We start from the raw sequence: 22,812 nt of genomic DNA on the forward strand, positions 1-22,812 counted from the left end.
ACAGCTTATCACAGAAAACTCTCCTCCCCTCTGTCCGCCCTGAAGAAGTCTTAAATCACGATAGAAACTGCTTAGCATAAAGCTTTGGAAATAATTTCCAAGGCTGTATAACTGCCAGAAGAGAACACCTATATTTTTTTTTTTAAGAGCTCTTTGGCTTAGATGTTAAATGACACTTGGACAATCCACAGGATTTTCCGGGTAGAAGATGAACCTGACTGAATCTGCTTTTATTTTCTTGCTCTCCTCTCCGAGGATGCAGAGCTGGGGCTGGTATGGTAGTTTTGGAGTTCCCTGTTCGCTTTAAACATGTGTTAATTTGCAAATGCAAAATGAGAGACAAGGACCCGGAGGTTTATTTGGTCTCCAAGGATGCTTAAATAAAACTTTGAAACCCTTCAAGCTTCCCTCCTGTCCATGTCTGTAGCACTGAGAGCAGACGTGGCAACCAAAGCATCTCAGCTGCTTTGTGCACCCTTGAGGAGGCTTTGGGTTTCTGTTGACAGATTCCATGTAAAATGTGGTAACTACCATAGGGAGGAAACTAAGAACTGCATTTGGGTTGTACCTTTTGTCCTGCTTTGAAGTCTTTGGGGATTAAATAGTTTTTAGTGGATAAATGCTCCCAAATTTTGGTTGTGTGGTTTTTTTTTTTTTTTTGCTTCGGATGACTCTTGGTGTGGTTTAGGAATCGGCACGTGCCACTAATGCTGTGTAGCTGCGTTGAACTTCTGCTAGAACAGACTGAATTATTACTCCATAAAGAGATTGGTGTTCCTGTCCAAAATTTGTTGCTTGAAAGGTGCACAAAAAATATCTTTTTTTTTTTTTTGGTAGGTTGAGACCCAGTCATACTTTATAGACATCTGTTCTCCCAGAGAATCGTTACTGCCTGGGTATGGCTGATTCCCAGCCGCCGTCCTTTCCTCTTCCTGCTCTTTTAGGAGAGTCCAGTCTTCAGCGTTCCTCTGTTGAAGGCATGAGTCCAGCTTGTACCTTTTGGGTTGCAAAATGACAATTAGCGTAACAGAGACACTCCCAGCTGACTTCTGGCTTTCACTGGGACTCGGCTCAGCGGCGGTTGTTAATTTGAGCCAGTATGAGTGTAACTTGTGTAATGCGGCTGTGATACAGCCAAAAATCACTTGTGTCCCCTCTTAGGCTTTGGCGAGGTTGTTTTTGGCAACTTGCTCCTGTTTGAGAAGTGAAATGACACTGATTTCACCGCCTCCACCCCCATACCTTTGTTTTGTAAGCGTGCTGGGTTACATCCCTGTAAAGACAGTATTTTTAACCTGAAGACAACACAGCTGGGATGGATCCATCTAAATGTCTCTCGTGACTCAGTAAAGGAAGAGCTGCTCCTGAAAGGAAGAGGAAAAAGGAGACCTTAGGCTGCTCGAACTTGGGTATAGTCTGAAAGATTTTAACACCCTCCTTTTCTTGTACTTTTTGTACCTTGCTGTCTGCGCCACACAGAACAACATACAACCTTGGAGCTTTTCAAGGTAAAAGGGAGTAATCACTTTGGGCAGACGCTGGGGCTGAAGTTATCTGAAGTGTGGGATACAGCCAGAGGGAAATAATAAGGTGTTTGTATTATAATAATCAAAGAAAGAGGATTCATTTTTAAATACTTTCACACGAGCTTAAAAGTACCTGTTGACTTCTTAAGTATATTGTTGGGACCTACTGATAGAAGAAAATAGCATGTCTGTAGAGATGTTGTGTATAATATTCTATATAGTAATTGGAAACTCTGGTGTGTACTGTTCATGACGACTGTGTGGGCTTCCCGTGAAGAGAACTCACACATTTTTCACACCCTGAGTTTGTCAAGTTTGTGTTGGAAGAAGTAACATATGGTACATGTAATTCTATGTGATGTTTGAATTTATTTTTTTTAGATGAAATTGGCGCTTGCCTTCCCTGCTGGGAATAGCGTTACAGGGCGCTAGTTCTTCAGCTCTGGAAAATTTCTTTTAATTCTGGAGTGTCTGACAGGTATCAGAAGCTGATTCCGTTTGTCTTCGGTTGCTGATGAATATTGGAGAAATGCTGGACCACAGCGCCTTGAGTTCATAAATTCAGATTTTGTTTGGATCGGTAATAACAAAACTAGTGGAAAATGGCTGTTTGGTGCTTATGGGAAACTGGTTTGGAACTGGGGCAGGACTCCCAGATGGGAAGGAACCGCTGTCCTCATGCCAGCCCTGCTCACCTCAGAACACAAACCTCAATAAGCGTGTGCACCACCGCTTGTAATAGGTGGGGAGGAACGGCTGAATAGATCTTAAGAGGAATGATTTTTCCTGTCCTACTCCTCTCTTACAGATAACAGAAGGCTTTTAATCTGGTCCGAAGAAAATTGGCCCAGTAGTGTTTGTGGTGAAGCCTGTGTACCCCAATCCCGTTGTCTTGCTGGGTGACTGTTGCTTGTAGTTCAGCTGCTGGTGACAGCAGTGCAAGTAATTATGACAGTTACTCTAATGGTGTACACAGTTTGTACGCTGGTATGTCCGTTTGATTTGCGTTTCACTGGAGTAATGCCATCTTTCCAGTCTGCACAAACATTGACAGTCCTAAACTCTTGAGCTTGGTGTTCATGAAAAAAGAAGATAGTGCCCTCCAGCAGGTCGTTGGGTTTGATCAAGTATGGGTATAGCAGCAAAAGGCAGAAGTAGGTTGTCTTCATATATGTCTATCTCATTTGCATTACATCCATTCTTGTGTGATACTACCATCCTAGTTAGTGGCAGCAAAGAGATTGCTGATGAGCAAAGACCCAAAGGAAACATCGCAACAAAAAGCAGTGGATCGCGTTCATCTTGGTTCTTGGGGGAACACTGAGATCCCTTCGAGGAGAACGCTGTGTATCTAACGTCCTTAAGCAACAGCGGTCTTATATTGACAACCTCGGACACTGGCGTGATTTCTCGTCCCGTTGGTTTCTGGTCAGGTGTGTCTCAAGAGGAGGTAGTTTAAATGGGTTTATACATAATGCCATTAAAATGGATTTGGCACCCTGTCTTTTTCCCACCTCCCGTGCCTCTCCTTTGGCAAAGCTAAGAGCGAAATAACATACTCTGGTCACCACTTTGGGGGCTGCGTTTTGTTCTTACCTTTACTTAATGCGTTCTTGTTTGGTGGTAGTTTGCAATAGAATCCTAGAATGGTTAGAGTTGGAAGGGACTTTAAAGATCATGGGGTTCCAACCCCCTGCCCTGGGCAGGGACACCTCCCACCAGACCAGGGCTCAAAGCCACCTCCAACCTGGCCTTGAACCCGTCCAGGGATGGGGCAGCCACAGCTTCTCTGGGCAACCTGGGCCAGGCTCTCACCACCCTTACAGTCAAGAATCTCTTTCTAGTACCTAACCTAAATCTCCCCTCTTTCAGTTTAAAACCATTACCCCTCATCCTGTCACTACACTCACTCAGAAAGAGTCCCTCCCCATCTCTCCTGTAGGCTCCTGTCAGATATTGGAAGGCTGCTATAAGGTCTCCCCGGAGCCTTCTCTTCTCCAGGCTGAACAACCCCCAACTCTCTCACCCTGTCTTCATAGGAGAGGTGCTCCAGCCCTCTGATAGTTTTCGTGGCCCTCTGCTGGACCCGTTCCAACAGGTCCATGTCCTTCCTGTGTTGAGGACTCCGGAGCTGGACACAGTGTTCCAGGTGGGGTCTCACGAGCGCAGAGTAGAGGGGTAGAATCGCCCCCTGTGACCTGCTGGCCACACTTCTTTTCATGCAGCTTAAGGTGCAGTTGGCTTTCTGGGCTGGCAGTGCACACTGCCGGCTCGTGTTGAGATTCTCATCCATGAGCACTCCCAAGTCCTTCTCCTCAGGGCTGCTCTCCAGCCGTTCTCTGCCCAACCCGTATTTGTTCCTGGGATTGCCATGTCCCAGGTGCAGGACCTTGCACTTGGCTTCGTTGAACTTCATGAGGTTTGCACAGGCCCAGCTCTCCAGCCTGTCCAGGTCCCTCTGGATGGCATTCCTTCCCTCTAGCGTGTCGACCGTGCCACGCAGCTTGGAGTCCTAGGCAAACTTGCTGAAGGTGCACTTATGCTCAGTTATGGACCAGGCTAAAACTCCGTAAGGAGTGGAAGAACTCGCTGTTATTTCAGTGCGTGTTGGCAGAGGTTTAGGTGGTTGTGTGTGTGGTAGCGCGTGAGCAATGCTCTTAGGTTGGTTCATGACTTGAGTGCTAAATTGTTGGGGCTTTTTTTAAGTCTCTTTACTAATAGTTGAAACAACTAAAACTTGCCTTGCATGTTTATCCTTCTCCGTTCTCCTTACGGATGCAGTAAAGCAAAAGTTAACTTTGCCTTTTGACAGTAAGAGCGGATGAGTTCTGCGTTTTTAAAAAATCTTCTCTCTGAATTTCGATTATTTTCTTGTCTTGCAGGCTGCTATATGGCAAGCACTTAACCACTATGCTTACCGCGATGCAGTGTTCCTTGCGGAAAGATTATATGCAGAAGGTAAGTACTTTGCAAATATAAAGCTGATGCTTATTTTCTTTTTCAATTTTTATTTAGGATTTTTGAGCCTCTGGTCCTGCTTTGTTTTACTCTTGTTGTTGTGATAATGAAGTTTAACTTTCTGCTTGGGGAAAGCGGAAGAATGCCTCGCAATTAGGTTGGAAAATCAAATCATGTAACAGCAGCAGTGTTATTTTACAGCAAAACCTCCTTAAAAATTATTAAACTCGAGTTGTGTGTTTAAGCACAGTGTTTACGGTGCTCTGTTGTTTGCTATCAAATGGGAGAGGTGTCTTTTTTTTTTTTATAACCTTGAGCATTGCACGTCTTCCAAGGGCACTTGAGGATAGATGCGGTACACAAATTGTCTTGATATTGAAAGCTGTCTCTGCTAATAATGCTGCTCAGATCTGTTGATTGGTGTGTTACCGAAAGAGATAATCTTGTGATGATGAGAGAAAAGCGTAGTGAAATTGAGACAATGAGAATCGGAACATATGGAATAGGCATCTCCTGTTGAATTGTTATTAATTTTTACTTCATTGTAATGCTCTCAGATGTATGATGTCTGGGACACGGAGCAGGCAGCAGTAACATGAACCTGTACCTTTCCTGGTCCTTCAAAGACCACTTTCTTCTTGTGTTCTAGTCCCTCTTCTTCCTTAACTTTTCCTCCATGACCTCAGATAAGCTTTTTGTTCTTCTCTCCTTCTTTCTCCTCCATCCTGGTGTTCAGCTTTTCTCCATTTTGACAGGTATTATCCCCTAATCACTAACATGAAAAAAACCAACCCAACCCTTTAGCTAAAATATAAATTTAATTTCCTTTGCTAAACAACTTGAGCTTATAATGTGAATTAAACTGCATAACCTGTTTCATATTCTGTATTTTGTAATGAAATGTTTTGCTTTTGATGTTTTGCCTGAGATGGCCACAGTGTGCTGCTTAAGAATGGAAACGAACCTAATTCTTGAGAAATACTCTTTTTTTTCCTTATATCCCATTAAATTTGGGGTCTTCCAGCTGGTGCTCAAATGAGAAGTATTGCGTAGAATATTATGAAATCTTATAATCTAGGTGTATGAAAAGGAAATAGTGTCTTAGGGATGACTTATCTCCCCTGAACACAGCACGTTGTGAGATGCAGAGAAGCTCTAGATTGAAGGGAGTTACCAAGGATGTAGAAACGAAGAGAATCCACTTTTTTTGCAGCAGCCAAGAGAAAAATATATGACTTGATACTGCCGCTGTCTTTGCAGAATAAGCTCCGCAAGAGCACTTCAAACAGCTTTTTTTTCGGTGACCAGCGGTGCTGGGAGAGAACAGCGTGTGTGCTGTCACTTGGTTCAAGCAATTAACTGCTCACAAAACATCTGGCTTCTGGTTAAAATAAGTTATACTGCAGAGTAGAAGCTGCTGGACTGGAATACAGTGACTCCGTATTGAGAGCGGTGATTTTGCCCTCTGAAGTACTTCTTTTTAAGTCCACCTGCAATTACTGTCCTTGTAGGGACATCTGTGGCTTGGTAGTTTCCCAGAACTCTTGAAATGTGTTAAATCAATTTTTTTTTTACCCGCTAAATTTAACTTTAATTCTCAAAAAGATCTTATGGTGTTTTTAAGATGAGACTAATAAAATGTCCTCTCTTTGGGTTTTCAGTCTCCATTGTTACTGTCTGGGTGAGGACACAAACTTAAAATAGTCAGTTTTCAGTCTAGCAAAGGCTTTGAGCAGGTTGCCCAAAGAGGTTTTTTTTACAATCCTTATATCGATTTTTTTTTTTTTTTTTTTTTTTTTCTGTAAGTAGATGAACAGACATCAGAACTGTTTCTTTTAAGGCTGAATTCCATTTGCACCATAGCGCGTTCTGAAAAGTGTAAAGTAATGCGGGTTTCTTAATTGTTTGGAGAGTTGATTGCCTTCATAGACAGCCTTTCTTTGAGTTAAAATACATCATGGCATAAGGGTGATTTGATCTTAATGTTTTGGGAAGTACAAAGAATAAGATAAGACTCCATGGCTGTACATAATCTGTGAGTGAATCTGGATGGCTCCCTCTAGTTACTTAAAACCCAGAAAACAGTTAAAATGAAGTCATAGCTTAGTGCTCGAATTAACACCCCAGCATGCTGATGCTTGCTGTTACTTCAAAAAAGCGCGCTCTCTGGCATTTAAAGTTTCAGCTGATAATTCTACAGTAAGGTTTTAAGTTATCCTCCAGGGGTTAGCTCTGTCCTTTATGCTGTAATCACAAATAAAAATCATCGAGTCTGACCTCAGTCTTAAGTCTGGATGCCAAGTCAAGCTCTGGGAATAGAACATTCTCGGTGCGGTACATAATTCGTCTCTGGAATGGAAGCAGACATCAAATCTAAATACTTCCTTTTTCTGCCATAGAGAAATCATAGAATCGGAATGGTTTTAGGTTGGAAGGAACCTTAAAGATCATCGAGTTCCAGCCCCGCTGCCCTGGGCAGGGACACCTCCCACTAGACCAGGTTGCTCAGATGTTTCTGGCTTGATTACTCCTGGTCGCTGTTTAGATAATTTTTCCTAAAGCTTGGCTACTTCATTCAGAATTTAGAAACCTGTGGGGACTCAGCTTGGGAAGAGGATTTGTGGGAGAGCTTGTCCCTATTGCTACTTCCTAACATAAAATAAAATATCTGAATGGTAATTTCAGTGTTTCCCATGAAATAATGAGTGTAGGCAGCAAAAAGGACAAGACTTGGGGTAGAGGTGGCTGATAATTGACTGACTTTAATAGTCATTAAAGTCGGAAGGTCTGCTCCGTTAAGTCATACGAAGATAAAGCATCAAGTGCTTTAGAAAAAAAATAGAAGTAAAATTGCAAACAGGAAAAGACCGCTAGAAATCAGGATGACAACTGTTAATTAGGCTACTCTAGGCTGCAATTGATCTTACTTCTGAAAGTGCTTGTACTTCCTAAGAGTGGTGTTGTGGCAGTGTTAATGCACTGGTCAAGCTGGTGCGGAGCGTTACTGGTAGGTGTGGTAATACTGTGGGCCAGGTCTCGGTGTGGCCGAGGAGCTGTGAAAGTGGCTCTGGTCTCCTGGGAACGACAGCTTTGCTTGACTTGCTGTTATTTTTAACAAGAAGCTGGCTAATCACTTCTTTAGATCGAGTAGCCAGAAGGATCAAAGTTCTCTTACAACGGTAGATGTTAAGAGTTGGTCTGATTATACCAGAAAATGGTAGATGGAAGTTTGTTATATGCTGACGAGTACAGAAATGCACTTAATCTAGTAATGATTTTCCCTAATATCAATACTCGTTTTCTTGTATCTTGTTCCCAGCTAGTTTTTACTCCTTCCCCCAAATTCCTTGTATCAAAATGGTAAACAACCAATTGATTTTTAATATTTTTTTTAATACTTTTTTTAGTACATTCAGAAGAAGCACTGTTTTTACTGGCAACGTGTTACTACCGCTCAGGAAAGGCATACAAAGCGTACAGGCTCCTAAAGGGACACAGCTGTACTACCCCCCAGTGTAAATACCTGCTTGCAAAATGTTGCGTTGACCTCAGCAAGTAAGTAAATCCTTGATGTTCTGTCCAGGGTTACAAATGCATCTTTTTGTTTGGATTTCTCTTTAAAAACTGTCATATTGCATAAACGACTAATTCATTGGTCCTACAACTCTAAAGATTGTAAGTTTAATTTAAGTTTATAAATAATATTATAAGTTTAATTTAATCATAGACAATTCTATGATTCTATAAACTTGTAATTCATTGGTCCTTCAGCTCTAAAGATTATAAGTTTAATTCATTTTGCTTACAGATACGGACCTAAGGAATATTAGCCCTTAATGCAGAAACCCCTAAAAAGTATTGAATAACTTCCAAAGGAGCTGTCAGACTGTAGGGGGAGAAAACATTGATTGCCGAGATGACTCAAGGAGACCACTTTGGGAAGTGTTTGCTTTGGTTCTGTGTTTCCTCTGAATACTTTGTTTATTTCATTAAGTGTTTCCAGTATGAATTTGTTTCCCTCGACCAAAAAGCTTGCTCCTCTTGCCCAGTTACTGCTGGTGGGGGAAAAGGTGGCAGACAGAAATCTGTTTTTAAAAGCCCACAACAAACCCACCTTGAGTCCCCATCCAAAAATACTGTATTCAACATCAAAATTATCCTGACACTACTATGTCCGTATCAAGGTTATCTTACGGCTTTGCTGGAGTCTGACAGCAAGAGCACGTAATGAAATCACTCGAGCTGTGGGCCCTAATGCCCTGAGAGGTTGTCGGTTGAGGGTATTTCACCTCTATTTAGACCTTTCAGGCTGTTGCAGCTCAACTGTAGGAAATCATGTCTGGCTGAGGCACCAAAGCAAAAAACCTTAGTTCAAGAAACTTTAAATACTCTGGGAGTTCTTCACAGAAGCTTAAATATCTCTCTACAAAACCAGCTTGTGGGTTGTGTTGTGGCTTTTTTGGTTTGTTTTTTTGAGTGCCACTCTTTCAAAAAAAAAAAAAAGTTTAATTTTGTTAGATATAGGTAACACAGAACGTTAAGAGTTTCACACAGTATGATGTGACTATATTTTGCAGGATTTACTCACAACACATAACCAAAACGCAGGCCTCTCCAGAGGCAGCAGGGGAAGCTTCTTAGTCTTTGATACTCTCTGTAGCAGACGAGTCCTTTGACGTCTTTAGCAAGGATGTCTTGACTTGTTGTGTTTCTTTTGACACTCTTCTCATACTTTTGGAGCTGTTAGGATACAGGTTTCTTTGGATCTTCTGTTGAAAGGGAAATCATGTTAATGCTCTTCTTGGGAAGGTCCCAGTGGAATAAATTTGAAGCTGATCGTTTCTTCCTTTGCTTTATAAAGTCTGGCGTGTGCGTGTAGCACATCAGCTTCTGAACTGATTTCCATTAGATAGATGGGATTTCTTAAACATAGTCTTTAGAATTTGTTAAATTTAACTGTCATTGCTGTTGTTACAGTTGTAGGAGCTCATTTATGTACCTTGTTTTCTTGTGGGAATGGTCTATACTGATGGAAGCATCTACCTACAGCTATAATTTCCAGTTGAGTCAAGAAGAGATGATTTGTTTATGCAGGTGTCAGTCTCAAAAGCCAGAAGAACACCTCCCACCCCCAGAAGTTGTATGAAGTCATTTTCAAGCCTAATAGTGAGTGGCCCATTCCTTGTGAGCGGTGCTGCTCGCTGCAGGAGAAGTAGATGCCAACTGAGCCTTTGTGCTCCTTTTGAGCCTCTTCTTGCAAGAAAGCAAGGTGTTAAAATCCAAATTCTGGTCCATATCCCAATATTGAATCTTTACTGAGTGCACAGAGCCTTACAGATTGTGCTTCTTATGGGGATACGAAGCCAAACTAAGAGTTGTCTTAGCTTGTCACTAGGTAAAATACCTTCAAAAACAAAGTGTCTAGAAGATTTTTCTTGTCCTCTACTTAGTGTTCTACCTAAGATTAGTCACTTCTGGAAAAGTCATGTTGTATTACGCATCTCTGGTTTTGGAGTTGTGTGGGATCTTGGGTTTGTTTTGTTTGTCTTCCCTCCCAGTAGAGATGTTCGACTCGAGTATCACATACCTCCGTGTTGCTAGAGGAATCCATTTATTTAAAATTAATTTGCAGGAACTAATTTGTGAGTGGTTTGAAACTTGTGAACACTGACAGTGGATTTCTGTTTTTGTTTGCAGCAGGGTGAAAACACTGGACTACCAATACTGTGAGCCTTGTAACCCCTTTAAACCTCTTGTTTTTTAAAAAGGCTTGCAGAAGGAGAGCAGATCTTATCTGGTGGAGTCTTGAATAAACAGAAAAGCCATGATGACATTGTTATGGAGTTTGGTGACTCTGCATGCTTTACGCTCTCCTTACTGGGACATGTCTACTGGTAATGTTGCTTTTTTTTTTTTTCTTACGTTGTCTAATAAAACTTGGAGGTTTCTATTTGAACCAGCCCAGTTTTGGTCAAATGTATCTTTAGTCACCACAGGATACACCTGTGTCTGGGTTATGTGGCCTGTGCAGTCTTGGAGTATGATAGATGCAGGTAGATAGTTGTGGAAACCATCTAAGTTGAGGGATGCAAGAATGGTTTCTCTTTCACGTAGAGCTTCTGACTGAAAACAAATTCCTCTTTTCCAGGTTAAGTGTGCAATCCAAGAGTGTGGGGTTGTTTTTATATCTTTGGGCTAGTTCTATATTCTTCCCAAGGAGAAACAGGCCTTGAGAGTTTCTCTATGTTGCCACTTTGATTTTTCTGTATCTGTTTTACAGATATTTAGCTGTAACCTTCAAATGAAAGTTTTGAGGCCTGTCAATCAGAATAACTTTACAAGTTTAAACAGTTTGCTTTTGCTTAGATACAAGAAAAGTTTCAGTAAAAGTGAACGGATTGAATAGGAATAGTGGGGTTCTTGGGTTCTTCCCTGGTATACCTGTTCTCAAAAAAATTTCTTTCAGAAGCAGTTTATCTTTGTAGCCAGGTACTTAGGTGTTCAATTTAGCCCCTAATTTATATGCAATAATATTATCCCTAGATATTTAGAATGGCTGGAAGGGTAACAGTCAGGCTGCTGTGTGCAAAAAAGAAAAAAAAAAAAACTGTTGTGAAGAACAGCATCTTTCTAAAACGAAAATTCTCAAGCTGTACTGGTGCTTGTGTAACTTCTTTCGAGGACTCACAGTAACTCTAAGTAACTTTGATCTGTGTCTAAATACGTCAAATAACTTCAAAAGAGCTCAGTATTACTCTGTGGCTTGGAAAATGAGGGCTGTTGCTGTGACTCTCAACATGTTTTTCTACTCCTCTTCTGGAAAGCTATCCTTGAACAAAAGTGCTCTTCTTAAGTTTCCCTATAAACTGTTACATTCTTTTTGCAGCAAGACAGACCGGCTTGCCAAAGGATCAGAATGTTACCAAAAGAGCCTTAGTTTAAATCCTTTCCTCTGGTCCCCTTTTGAATCGCTATGTGAAATAGGTGAGTCTGCAGAACCATTCTACTTGTGAGGATGTTTTCTACTTTTCTGGTTATTTCAGGCTTTCTCATTTGCCATCGCCATGTGGCAAGGTTTGTTTTACTCCTTGTCCAGAACTAGGAAGGAGAATGCCAGCAGAATTCTCTGGGAGTGGTTTTGTGAGCAATAATTCATTTAAAATACTCTACCAGCGTTTAAAGCTTTTGTCTTGTTCTCTTCTATTTTCACTACTTCTACGTTTTTGGATCTAACAATACCACGTTTTCCAGCCTACAGTTAGTAGACCCTTAGAAAGTATGCTTCTGAGAATTACTTTTAAAAAACAAATCTGTTTTTTAATAAAACTGATTGTTCAGGTTTTTGTAGTGGAAAAACACTTTTGATTTAGCGTAAGGGGTTTTAAAACAATGATATTAGAACACACCCCTTCTGAATTACTTTCTCCCCTGTCCTCCTTGTTTCAGCCTGAATATTTGGCGTGTAGACTCAGGAATAACTATTTAAATCTCTTTCCAATCTTGCAGGTGAAAAACCAGACCCTGACCAAACATTTAAATTAACATCTTTACAGAACTTCAGCAGCTGTCTGCCTAACACCTGCACAACGCTGGTCTCTAATCACAACATATCCCACAGGCAGCCTGAGACTGTCCTTATGGAAACACCACAAGACACAATTGTGAGTATTCCTAAAATCGTTGTATTTAAATCAGTCTTTCCAGCTTAACTGAAAAAGGCTAATTAGAAACGGCACTGTGAGTATCTAAAGCTGCCTCGCATTTTTTCAGGAGTTGAACAGAATCAACCTAGAATCCTCCAATTCAAAATATTCCTCCTTGAACACGGATTCTTCTATGTCTTACATTGACTCAGCTGTAATTTCACCAGATGCTGTCCCTCTGGGGTCAGGAACTGCCATATTATCTAAACAGGCTCAAAACAAACCAAAAACTGGGCGAAGTTTACTGGGGGGACCTGCGGCTTTGAGCCCTTTAACTCCAAGGTAAGTCCTTGAGATAGTTGTAGACAGAAATTTTCTGTGCTGTTGATAATGTTTGTGATCTGAAACAACCGAGATGTCTGGTGCTGCACAACAAACTGGAGCACACATGTTGATAGAAATTATAAAGCTGCAGAAGGGAAAGTTAAACAACTTCAGTAACTGCTCTTGGTCCTAGCGTTGATCTCTTCTGTTTTTTAAACAAGCAGTTGGTATTTGATTAGAAGAGAAGAACTGTTGATTCAGTTTATTGCTTATTGCAATGTTCACACTGGAAAGATCTTTAAAGGATTGTTTCATAAATTATGAAAAGCTACTCTTAAGAGCTTTCCTTGAAGAATCGCTCACTTCTGAAGAGCACATATATATAGAATCATAGAATTGTCTAGGTTGGAAGGGACCTTTAAGATCATCGAGTCCAACCATCAACTTAACTCTGATAAAAACCATCACTAACCCATGTCTCTAAGCACTATGTCAACCCCTCTTTTAAATACCTCCAGGGATGGGGCCTCAACCACTTCCCTGGGCAGCCCATTCCAAGGCCTTTCAGTGTCAAAATTTTTCCTAATATCCAATCTGAACCTCCCCTGGGGCAACTTGAGGCCTTTTCCTCTTGTCCCATCGCCTGTGACTTGGGAGAAGAGTCCAACACACACACCCACACCCACACACACACACACCCCCGGCTACACCCTCCTTTCAGGGAGTTGTAGAGAGCGAGAAGGTCTCCCCTCAGTCTCCTTTTCTCCAGGCTGAACCCCCCCAGCTCCCTCAGCCTCTCCTCATAAGACTTATTCTCCAGACCCCTCACCAGCTTCACTGCCCTTCTCTGGACCCGCTCCAGCACCTCAAGGTCTTTTTTTTGTGCTGAGGGACCCAAAACTGGACACAGTACTCTGTCCTATAAGCCATCTGATTTAAACAATATTATATTATAAGCCATTAACACTTGGTTGGTCTGTGTCTATTAGTTATTATGCAGGCAGGCAAAGAAACTTCTGTATCTTTCAGGAACGCTTTCTATACAAGTAGATGAGGGTGGTAAGATATTAGAGGGTTACCATAAATCAATGAAGTAGTTCTGAAATAAGGCTGATCATCTGGGTCTCTGTTTTAACCACAGAATCGGGCCAGCTCTCGTGGTCTGACATTCAGACACTGACCCTTCCTCTTCCTTTTGTTCTCAGCTTTGGAATTTTGCCACTAGAAACCCCAAGCCCTGGAGATGGATCGTATTTACAAAACTACACAAACTCTTCCTCTGTAATTGATGTGCCATCCACAGGAGCACCTTCAAAGAAGGTATCTTGCATTCCAGAATGTGATTCCAGTGAATTCTAAAGAAGAATCCATGTTGCAGATAAAACATTGCACGGGAGCTGAGTTGTGCTGCCAGTGAGGAGAACCCAACTTCTCCACTGTTCACACAGTTGGTCTTGGAAAACAATTTGTCTGACCATGGAACTGATTGCAGCCTCCTTTAGTTCTAGAAACGGCTTGGGTTTAGTGAGAATTAAATTCACGTCTAATTTATCTATAAAGTGTGTTTTTTAAGGAAAAAATACCTGCTCTTACTAGCAATTAAATTTAATACTGTGAAACAATATTGTTTACCAGCTCATGTCTATTTAGAGGCTAATGAGGCTGGGGGCAAGGGCAATGGTTTAATTTGACTAAAACTGGTCAGGTATTTCCCTGACAAAACTTTTTAGGCTTTCTGAAGTGTTAGTTGAAATAGAATTTGTTGTAGAATAGTCTGTTACGTTGGAACAACTGTTTCTAAAACCTCAGTAGTAGGATTTTTTTTATTTTGAAAATCTTCTTTTCAGCTGAGCAAGTGAAGCAGCAAGAAAAAAAAAATACACCATATCTCAAGATGTCTGTGTTGTAAATAGTTCCAGCTTATCATGTCACCTCCTTTCGTTAGCAAAACAGGTTTTTATTTTCTCAACTCTTAGAAGCAATAGTCTCTTATTTCTAATGAAAACAAGCCCTTTTTCCCCATGTGCAGACTGTCTGATGCTGCTGGAGGCAGCCTGAGGAAGGTGCTGTATCTTCTGTCCCCCTGTTGTCAGAGGGGAATGTACGGACACTGAGTCTAAACAATTAATTAATTAATGTCTTTTCAGAGGTGAGGCTTCTAGGATTATTGGAAGCCAAGTGAGCCAAAGCCGCAGCTTTCTTCCAAGCTCTTTTTGATTTCTCGTTTACAGACCAGAGTAATGGGAATAGTGCTGGTGGTCTGTGGAGGGCTGACTGATAGAACGGTGCTGTTTCACTCAGCTCAGTCTTGTGTAGAGGAAACTAAAAATTGTCTTTTTTACTCAGTAAGAAACTGCCATAGTTGCCATAGCGATAAATGAGAGGTGGAATGTTGATGACAGTTGAAGAACCATTTGTTCCTTCCTAAAAACAAAAAAACCTTGAGGATTATTCCCTGTATTTTTAGTAAATCTAGAAGTTGCGTGAGGGATGTTAGAGTTTTATAGGTGACTAGCTCTTTAAAGTAAAGCTCAGTGCAAGTAATAGTGTTGAATTCTTCCAAAAGTAGAATTTGAATTTCCACATTTGATGCTGTGGACGAATCGGTGCTCAGTTTGCTGTGCTGTTCTGCAAATGAAGGCTGGGAGCTGTTAAAAAAAGGCATTTTTCTTCTCTCATTGGCTCAATATTTAAAAGAACAAAAGCCAGTAAGCAGATAACTTTTTTTTTTTTTTCTCCTTTGGATGGTTTTCCAAAGCCTGTGACTGGGAACTCTGGAATCTCATTACACGAGCCATTATGGTACCCTGTCTCTTGTTACTGCAACACTTTCTGTCAGTTCTTAGTCCTGCTTTTTTATTTTATTTTATTTTTTGCCTTTTTTTCTGTTGGGGCTGGACCGTGCTAAACCAGGCTGCTAGAAATACACTTTCTACCGTTCATCCAGTTCCCATCCTCTAGTTGCTCAGGACCAACCAATTTTTGATGGTACAGCTGAAAACACTGGCTTGTGATTGTACATATGTGGGAAGGTAAATTGTCTGAAAAATTAAAATAGTTAGCAAAGTGCAGTTCTTCAGTGTAGTACTCACCTGCATTTAATCTCATGTGTGTGCTACATGATGGGTGAAAAGCTTTGGGGAATCAAGTCAGAAATGCTGATGCTTTGTTGCTAATTTTTGCTAATCCACGCATCTGCTTTCTGCCCCGATGCATCTGTGCTAGGACCTAAACACGTATATGTAATACATCTTAATGAACAGCTTGGAGTTCTGATACGTGCTTTGTCCAATGCAAATCATTACTTGGCCAGTTTCACTTCTGCTCTTCGAATTACCCACTTAGGGAAAGTTGGGCGTAGCTGTGGCTAGAACGTGCATGGCTTCACGGAGGCAGTTTCCTTGGAAACACTTACGTAAATGAATGAAACATTAGGAAGCCTTGGGATCCATCCTATCTGAGTGGGCAAGCGTGCCTGCTGGCCGCCTCAGCTGCCCTTTGATAACAGAGAAACTGAGAAGGGAAGGATAAAACATTAAAAGTCAGATAATGCGTAAAGTGCTGTTGCCTGTGCTGTCGTTGATCCCATTTCTGGTGTCTTAAAGAGCATCTCTTCCAAAAAGCCATCACTGAGTTGAATGTTAGTGTCCCTGGAGGGGGCAGAAAGATAGGGTTGAAAGGCAGGGAAGAGAGGACCTGTTCTTTATCTTTTATAGGAATTCTACACAGACAGTGAATTTCTGTCTGAACTTGTGCCTTAGGTCTCAGATTCAGAGTCACCTTATGACAGCTCTGAGTTCCCACACTTCAGCTGTGCCAGGGTGGGCATCAAAGTGCTCCTTTTAATTCTCTGAAGATAGCAGACAATGTTCTAGTGCTAAGTCATAGCACATGCTTGTAACCTGTAGCTAATAAAAGGTACAAAAAATGTGTGTGTGCACAAAGTGTTAGTTACCTGGCGTGCAGGAACTCGCTGCTCCCTGCTAGCCTGAGCGTAGGTCTCTGTATATTCATGTTCTGTGCTGCATAATGCAGGTTGCTTCTTGAGGAAGCAATTTAGTTCTGTATCTGCTACAATGGCCAGTGCAATAATGATTTAATCTGTGAAATACTAATTTATGCTATGAAAAGTTACGTTGAACAGGAGAGCGGCAGGCTCAGATCTTGTAGAGCGTGCACCTCGTTGAGGTGTTAATGGTGAATGGCTTCTGGATGGGGCTGTAATGTGATAATTCAAAAATCATTTGCTTTCTGTGCTTGGGTTTTTGTACAACTTTCAGTGGAGAAAGAACTTTAAATATGACATCTCTTTATTCCCTTTTATTCTTGCACGAACATCTTAACATATAGTTTCTTGCCACTAGATGGAGATTTTATATCTTTCAAATAATGTGTATAAAGTTGGTAAATTGGGCGTTACTGGCACTTTAACAGGTAGAATGGGAAAAACTTTTGATGCTTCCTCCTTGGAATGGGGACTTGCTTTCTTTGTTGAAAGAATCTATATTTATCCTCCTTTGTGCAGCATTTGATAGGCAGAATGGATTTGGTTTCATCTAGCAGAGATTGTGACTTCTCGGTGACATAATAACAAACCTGTAGAAACTTTGTGTTGTGCAGACTGTCAGCAGGATAAGCCAGGCTGGAACAAAATCTGTCTTCTCGCAGAGCGGCAATAGCCGGGAAGTCACTCCAATTCTCGTTGCACAAACACAGAGCTCTGGCCCACAGACAAGGTAGGGGAAGAAAAAAAATACTTCGATGTTACCTTTTGCATCTCCTTTCTTGAAGGAATTTGGCACTGTATTTGCCCAACGTGGGTGGATGTTCCTGCAGAATTCCTCTCTGGATGAGGAAGAAGCGTGGTTGGTTTTTTTTTTTTGTTAGGTGAAATAACTCCAGTGTATAAGTAGGAGGCTCGTGTGTGGTGGTTGGTCTGTTTGTTTTAAATCTTCTTTGCAGTTAGATCACTTCATCAGTAAATGAAAAAGTAGCTGGAAGGAAATTCTGCTCCTGTTCTTGACATGCAACAGGTAGACCTGGGGGTTTTTATCCCTTGAAATGGGAATATCTGCACTATAGTACTTGAACATTTTTGTTTAAGGCAAAGGTAAAAGCTGCTTTTATTAAAAATTGAGTGAATAACTTTTTTTTTTTAATGTGCTGTTTGTTTTCAGTACAACACCTCAGGTATTGAGCCCGACAATTGCTGCTCCGCCAAACGCACTGCCTCGAAGAAGCTCTCGCCTGTTTACTAGTGATAGCTCTACAACAAAGGTACCACACTTCAGACTTCAGTGCCGTTTCTTACCCACGCCACTGGACTGACTAATCATTTCCCCATATGCACAGCAATTCTAGCAGCTTAAGAACAGGTTCTATAATGAGAAGGACTTATGAAAGATCTGGCTGTACAAAAACATGTCATGATGCCATTATTATGTTATTTTTTAAGCTCTCAAGTGCTCAACTAAAATAGTAGGAAGAAGAGTATTGTGAACAAAAGCAAAGATACACACTGGGTTGAAGAATGCTGTGGTGCTGCTAGGTATCAACCCGTTTGAAAAGAGATTGTGTTGTTCGGATATATTTATTAAATTCATTTTGAGATGATGATAATTCTTTTTTTTTTTGTTGCCAAAACAAAGTTATTTTCAGGTGTCTTCTGCTTTTCAACCAACAGAGCAGAACACCAAAGCGCAAATGCTCAGGGACTGTACTTAAGTGATGTGAACGTTTGCTGTTTAAAAACGAACCGCTAAACATTCATGAAGTTAGTAGTTGGGCACGGTTGTTAAAGCTGCAAAGAGGCATAAATATAATTTTACACAACTCACTTCCAAGTTTAGTTTTCTGAATTTAAAAGCCTTTTTTTATATCTAACTCTTACTCTTCTTACTTGCAGGAAAATAGCAAAAAATTAAAAATGAAGTTTCCGCCTAAGATTCCAAACAGAAAAACAAAAAGTAAAACAAATAAGGGAGGAATAACTCAACCAAACTTAAATGATGGTTTGGAAATAACCAAACTGGACTCTTCCATCATTTCAGAAGGGAAGATTTCCACTGTTGCGCCGCAGATCCAGGCTTTTACGCTACAGAAGGCAGCAGCAGGTCTGTTTGAACACTACTGGACTGTAGTCGAGTAAAACTTATACTATACTATAAACTATATATACTTGTACGATACTATAAACTTAGGCTAACTGTGTTTAAGGCTGAATGGAAAAAAACCACCTTGCTTCTTTCTCGTTCCAGTTACCCTGCAGCTATCGCTTTTGTATAAATATAAAAACTGATTGAAATCATTATTTTCTAGTTAATTTACAAAGACCATGTGAAGAAGTATTACATCTGCTTACAACTAGTCACTTTTATCTTGCAAGCACTTATCCTTATTAATGATTAAAGTATTTTCAGGCAAGCTGCTTGGGAACTGATCCAAAGGTGCTATGAGTAACCCGGTCACCTTCCCTCAAAATGGGGTTGGTGTAGTCTGTTCTCTCTTCATATTTCCCATTTGTTTAAAAGCAAGTCTTTATTCAGATTGTCAGAAAATCCTAGACAAACTGCTGAATTCCTCTCTTTTGGCTCAGTAGTGTTTCCAGGCAGCGAGAAGATGTATCCATGGATACCAGACATGTGGAAACTGGGTTCAGACCTAACAAAATGTTTGAATAGCTGCTGTAAATGCAAAACTCCAGTTGCCCTGAGCTTCAGAGTTTCTCTGATTATGCTGTTGTTGGCTTAAGTCGTCGTTACCATCTGACTTCCATTAAAAAGGTTGATCTTTAGAATATTATGCTGAAGTTAAGAGCCTATAGGCCTGTGTTTGGGATCTCCTGAAAGATTTTTGTAGGCGAATTCGGGAGCAGCGCCTGCCACAATGAAGAGCTTATGGGATTAGCAGTTTCAAGTAAAGAAATCTCAGCTGTCTCTTTTTTTTTTTTCCACTTTTATTTATTGTATTTTTCTCCTAGAAGGTTTGATGAGCCTTCTTCGTGACATGGGGAAAGGTTACTTAGCCTTGTGTTCGTACAACTGCAAAGAAGCGATAAATATTTTAAGCCATTTGCCATCCCACCACTACAACACTGGCTGGGTGCTGTGCCAAATTGGGAGAGCTTACTTCGAACTGGCAGAATATATGCAGGTAGGAAGGGTGTGGGTTGGGTCTTACTCTTTTCACTTTTGTTTTGCAGAGCTTTGCACGAAACCTGCAGACTTTCTGCCAAAGCTCTGGGAAGTTTACAGTGAGATCATTGTATAAACATGAAAGTTATTCCTGGAAAGGATTTAGATCCTAAATCTGCATCAGTAGTGATTTGAGCTTTCCTGAAGAAGCTGAGTTACACTTTAGGTTTCTTTTAATGTTATTTCCTCTTGCATCCAACCGTTGGGGTCTCCTCTTGCCTCTCCCCGTCTTCACTCACGGCTGTGCCGATGTAACTGTTTGTGCTGCAGTCTTGTAAATTAGATCACTGAAACAATTTGAGTTCTAAAACCCAAAACTTCTCTCCCCCTTTTTAGTTAAGGCAGATCACATCAGTGGCCTGGTTTCCTTTGCAGCCTCGGACACGGCAGCGTTGGCACAGCTGGGGTGATGTCAAACCGCTTCAGAAACAGAAGCGAGCAGTTAAGGGTAACCCAGAGTTTCGCTCTCTTTGTCGCTGTTGGCCTGAGAGCTGCTGTGCCCACTTCCTCAGGAGTTTTTTAAACACTTTTTGACAGCTTATGTGCAGGAGACAAATGCAGTAGACAAATCCAGAAGTAGTTTTTAAACTGTACCTATGGTCTGATTAGAGATGGAGCACATTGTGCTGCTTAATAGTTTATTTTAAAAACTGAGGCTACAGCCCCTGTTGGTTTCCTAAAGCCAAGCTTCTTCCCGTCTTGCTGCTTTGAGTGGAAAACCTGGAACTGAACTTTATGAAATAGATATCTTCGTCAGAAAGACTTTGTTAGTCAGCTGTTGATAATGAGGCATGGCTGTCTCAAATGAGAGTAAAGCATGTGTGTGGTGTCACATGCTTATGTGTGTCCCCATCCCTGTGTCAGCCGTGTTTACTGCGGCGATTGTCATGTCACCTTTTGCCATGTGATTATTACACACAACGTGAAGGGGTGTAGCACTCTCTGTGGACGCAACACCTGGCAGCGGGTAGAATGGCTAACGGTTGTAAGTGGCCCATAAATGTAGGCTACAACTTTGATTTTTATTTTTTTTTGATAACTTTTTTGCCTCGCTTGTGAGCCATGGTAGCAGCAGTACCGTAATCTGAGTCAGCAGTAGGGAGAGCTGGCTGCGTTTCTGGGGACGTGACTATCAGGGTACAGTGGCTTCCTTCTCTTGAAGGGTAAGTTACAGGACTCGTAGCTCTGCAGAGTACACTTAAAAGCAAAGAGGATGCTCAGTCTGGATATACGGGGCTTCTAACCTTGACCTTTATTTAATTAATTTAATTTATTTAAAAATTTAAGTTTTTTAAATTCTGTTCTTAGGCGGAGAGAATATTTTCAGAAGTAAGGAGGATTGAAAACTACAGAGTAGAAGGCATGGAGATCTATTCCACTACACTCTGGCATCTGCAGAAAGATGTTGCCCTCTCAGTTCTTTCAAAGGATTTGACAGACATGGATAAAAACTCACCGGAGGTATGAAATGCTGTTGTCTGGAATGAGAAGAGGGTAACTGTATGTGGCAAAATCAGTGATTCGCACCAAAACTCTCAGCTCTGTTCTAGTCGAAGTGTATTTTCCTGTGAGAACTGTGTGGCAAAACTGGAGAGGGAGGTGGCAGGATTGTCTGTTGAACTGATGATGCCTGAAATGGCTTCTTAGAATTAGGATATCAGGTTACAGGGAACAGGTTGAAACCTTTTATCTGTTAATGGTTATTTAAATTTGCATTGGCACCATTCATCCAGGAAGATCATGGGTTAGTCAGTCACTCCTGCTGCTGCCAGTGTGCGAAGATAAGGAATATCTTTTTCCTGTACCACCTTTTAATTGCTGCAGTTAACTCACTGGCACTTAAAACATATTTGCTTTAGAATTTATTTTCAGACATACCGTTGCACGTTTTTATGCTAAAGTCCACTAAACTGCGGAGTGGATGGTAATGTAAAGTCACGATACGGAAAAAGCCAGGCATCTTTTAATGGGTGCCACAGGAAAAGTAATAGATGTGTGTGTTCTTCATAGTTGAGAAAACTGTAGGTTATATTGAGTTTTTTTTATTGTTGGAGGAGAGAATTCTGTTCATGTTGTCTTGTTCACTTGTCCAATAGTGGGAAAATCAAAACCAAGGAAGCAGTTGGTAGTTATATTAAGAAAGCCTGGAGAGAAGAAAATGCAAATTCTGATACAAGAAGGGGAGGACAGTTATGCTATTTAGCAGTGATGCTAAAAATTTGGGAAAGCGAGGGCCCCTGGGCTGTGATGCTTTACAACCTCGATGCGGAGCAGGAGGGAAAGAGGAGGTTGCTGCTAAAATTGCTGCTCTGCAGATTTCCAGATTTGTCAGTTGGAGGCAGCTGAAGAGTGAAAGTGAATGTTCCATCTCCCCCTTCATTATTTTTAAATATCTAAGAAGTTTTATTTCTAGCCTTTTCAACAGTTGTTAGTCATCAAAGTATCTAATTGGCACAAACTTCTTGGGTGTCCTTAGATTCCTGACTTCTGTATTTCAGCTTGTGTAGCTGTAAGGTGTATTTAAGCCCCTCTCAGGACTGTTTTATTAATATTGTTATTTCTTAATCTAGGGGGAAATTTATACATAATTATGTAAATCAGAACGGAAAAAAAATCTGTTCAGCTCAAACTTAGTCCCTCTGAGTTGTAAAATGTCTTTGCCAGGCTTGGTGTGCGGCGGGGAACTGTTTCAGCTTGCAACGAGAACACGACATTGCGATCAAGTTCTTCCAGCGAGCCATTCAAGTTGATCCCAACTACGCTTACGCCTACACCCTGTTGGGGCACGAATTTGTGTTAACAGAAGAACTCGACAAAGCATTAGCTTGTTTTAGAAACGCAATCAGAGTCAACCCTAGACACTATAACGCGTGGTAAGTTTTGCTTCATCCTTCCTCCTGTTGAATGCGATGCAGAACTCCTTCTGGATGCTCTCGCTGCTGTCGTTTCCTACCACTCCTCACTCTAAGAAGAGAGCAAAGCCATTTGCTCTCTTCTAGTAGGTTGAGGGGGGTCGTTTTCCACCTCTACTCTGTAGTGGTGAGGCCACAACTGGAATACTGTATCCAGTTCGGGGCTCCCCAGTTCAAGATAGACTGGAGAGAGTCCACCGTAGGGCAACTAAGATGACTGAGGGATTGGAGCATCTCTCTGATGAGGAAAGGCTGA

At 41.2% G+C, this 22,812-nt stretch overlaps 1 protein-coding gene across 6 annotated transcripts in view; it reads left to right on the plus strand.

Moving 5' to 3' along the window:
* CDC27 (cell division cycle 27) overlaps positions 1-22,812 on the plus strand; it is a 36,131-nt gene that overhangs the window by 2,607 nt on the left and 10,712 nt on the right. For 2 of the 6 annotated variants that reach the window (XM_074162616.1, XM_074162620.1), the window contains exons 2-14: positions 4,409-4,484; positions 7,892-8,039; positions 10,253-10,378; positions 11,371-11,468; positions 11,991-12,145; positions 12,255-12,469; positions 13,657-13,771; positions 17,072-17,187; positions 17,629-17,728; positions 18,357-18,564; positions 19,434-19,603; positions 20,953-21,105; positions 22,309-22,517. In XM_074162616.1, coding sequence (XP_074018717.1) covers positions 4,409-4,484; positions 7,892-8,039; positions 10,253-10,378; positions 11,371-11,468; positions 11,991-12,145; positions 12,255-12,469; positions 13,657-13,771; positions 17,072-17,187; positions 17,629-17,728; positions 18,357-18,564; positions 19,434-19,603; positions 20,953-21,105; positions 22,309-22,517 — 1,889 coding nt within the window. Of the gene's footprint in view, positions 1-4,408; positions 4,485-7,891; positions 8,040-10,252; positions 10,379-11,370; positions 11,469-11,990; positions 12,146-12,254; positions 12,470-13,656; positions 13,772-17,053; positions 17,188-17,628; positions 17,729-18,356; positions 18,565-19,430; positions 19,604-20,952; positions 21,106-22,308; positions 22,518-22,812 lie in introns of all 6 variants that reach the window. The other 4 variants (XM_074162615.1, XM_074162619.1, XM_074162617.1 and 1 more) reach the window with 3 other exon arrangements.

The sequence above is a fragment of the Numenius arquata genome, chromosome 23 (genome assembly GCF_964106895.1).
Source record: "Numenius arquata chromosome 23, bNumArq3.hap1.1, whole genome shotgun sequence".
Taxonomy (NCBI): Eukaryota; Metazoa; Chordata; class Aves; order Charadriiformes; family Scolopacidae; genus Numenius; species Numenius arquata.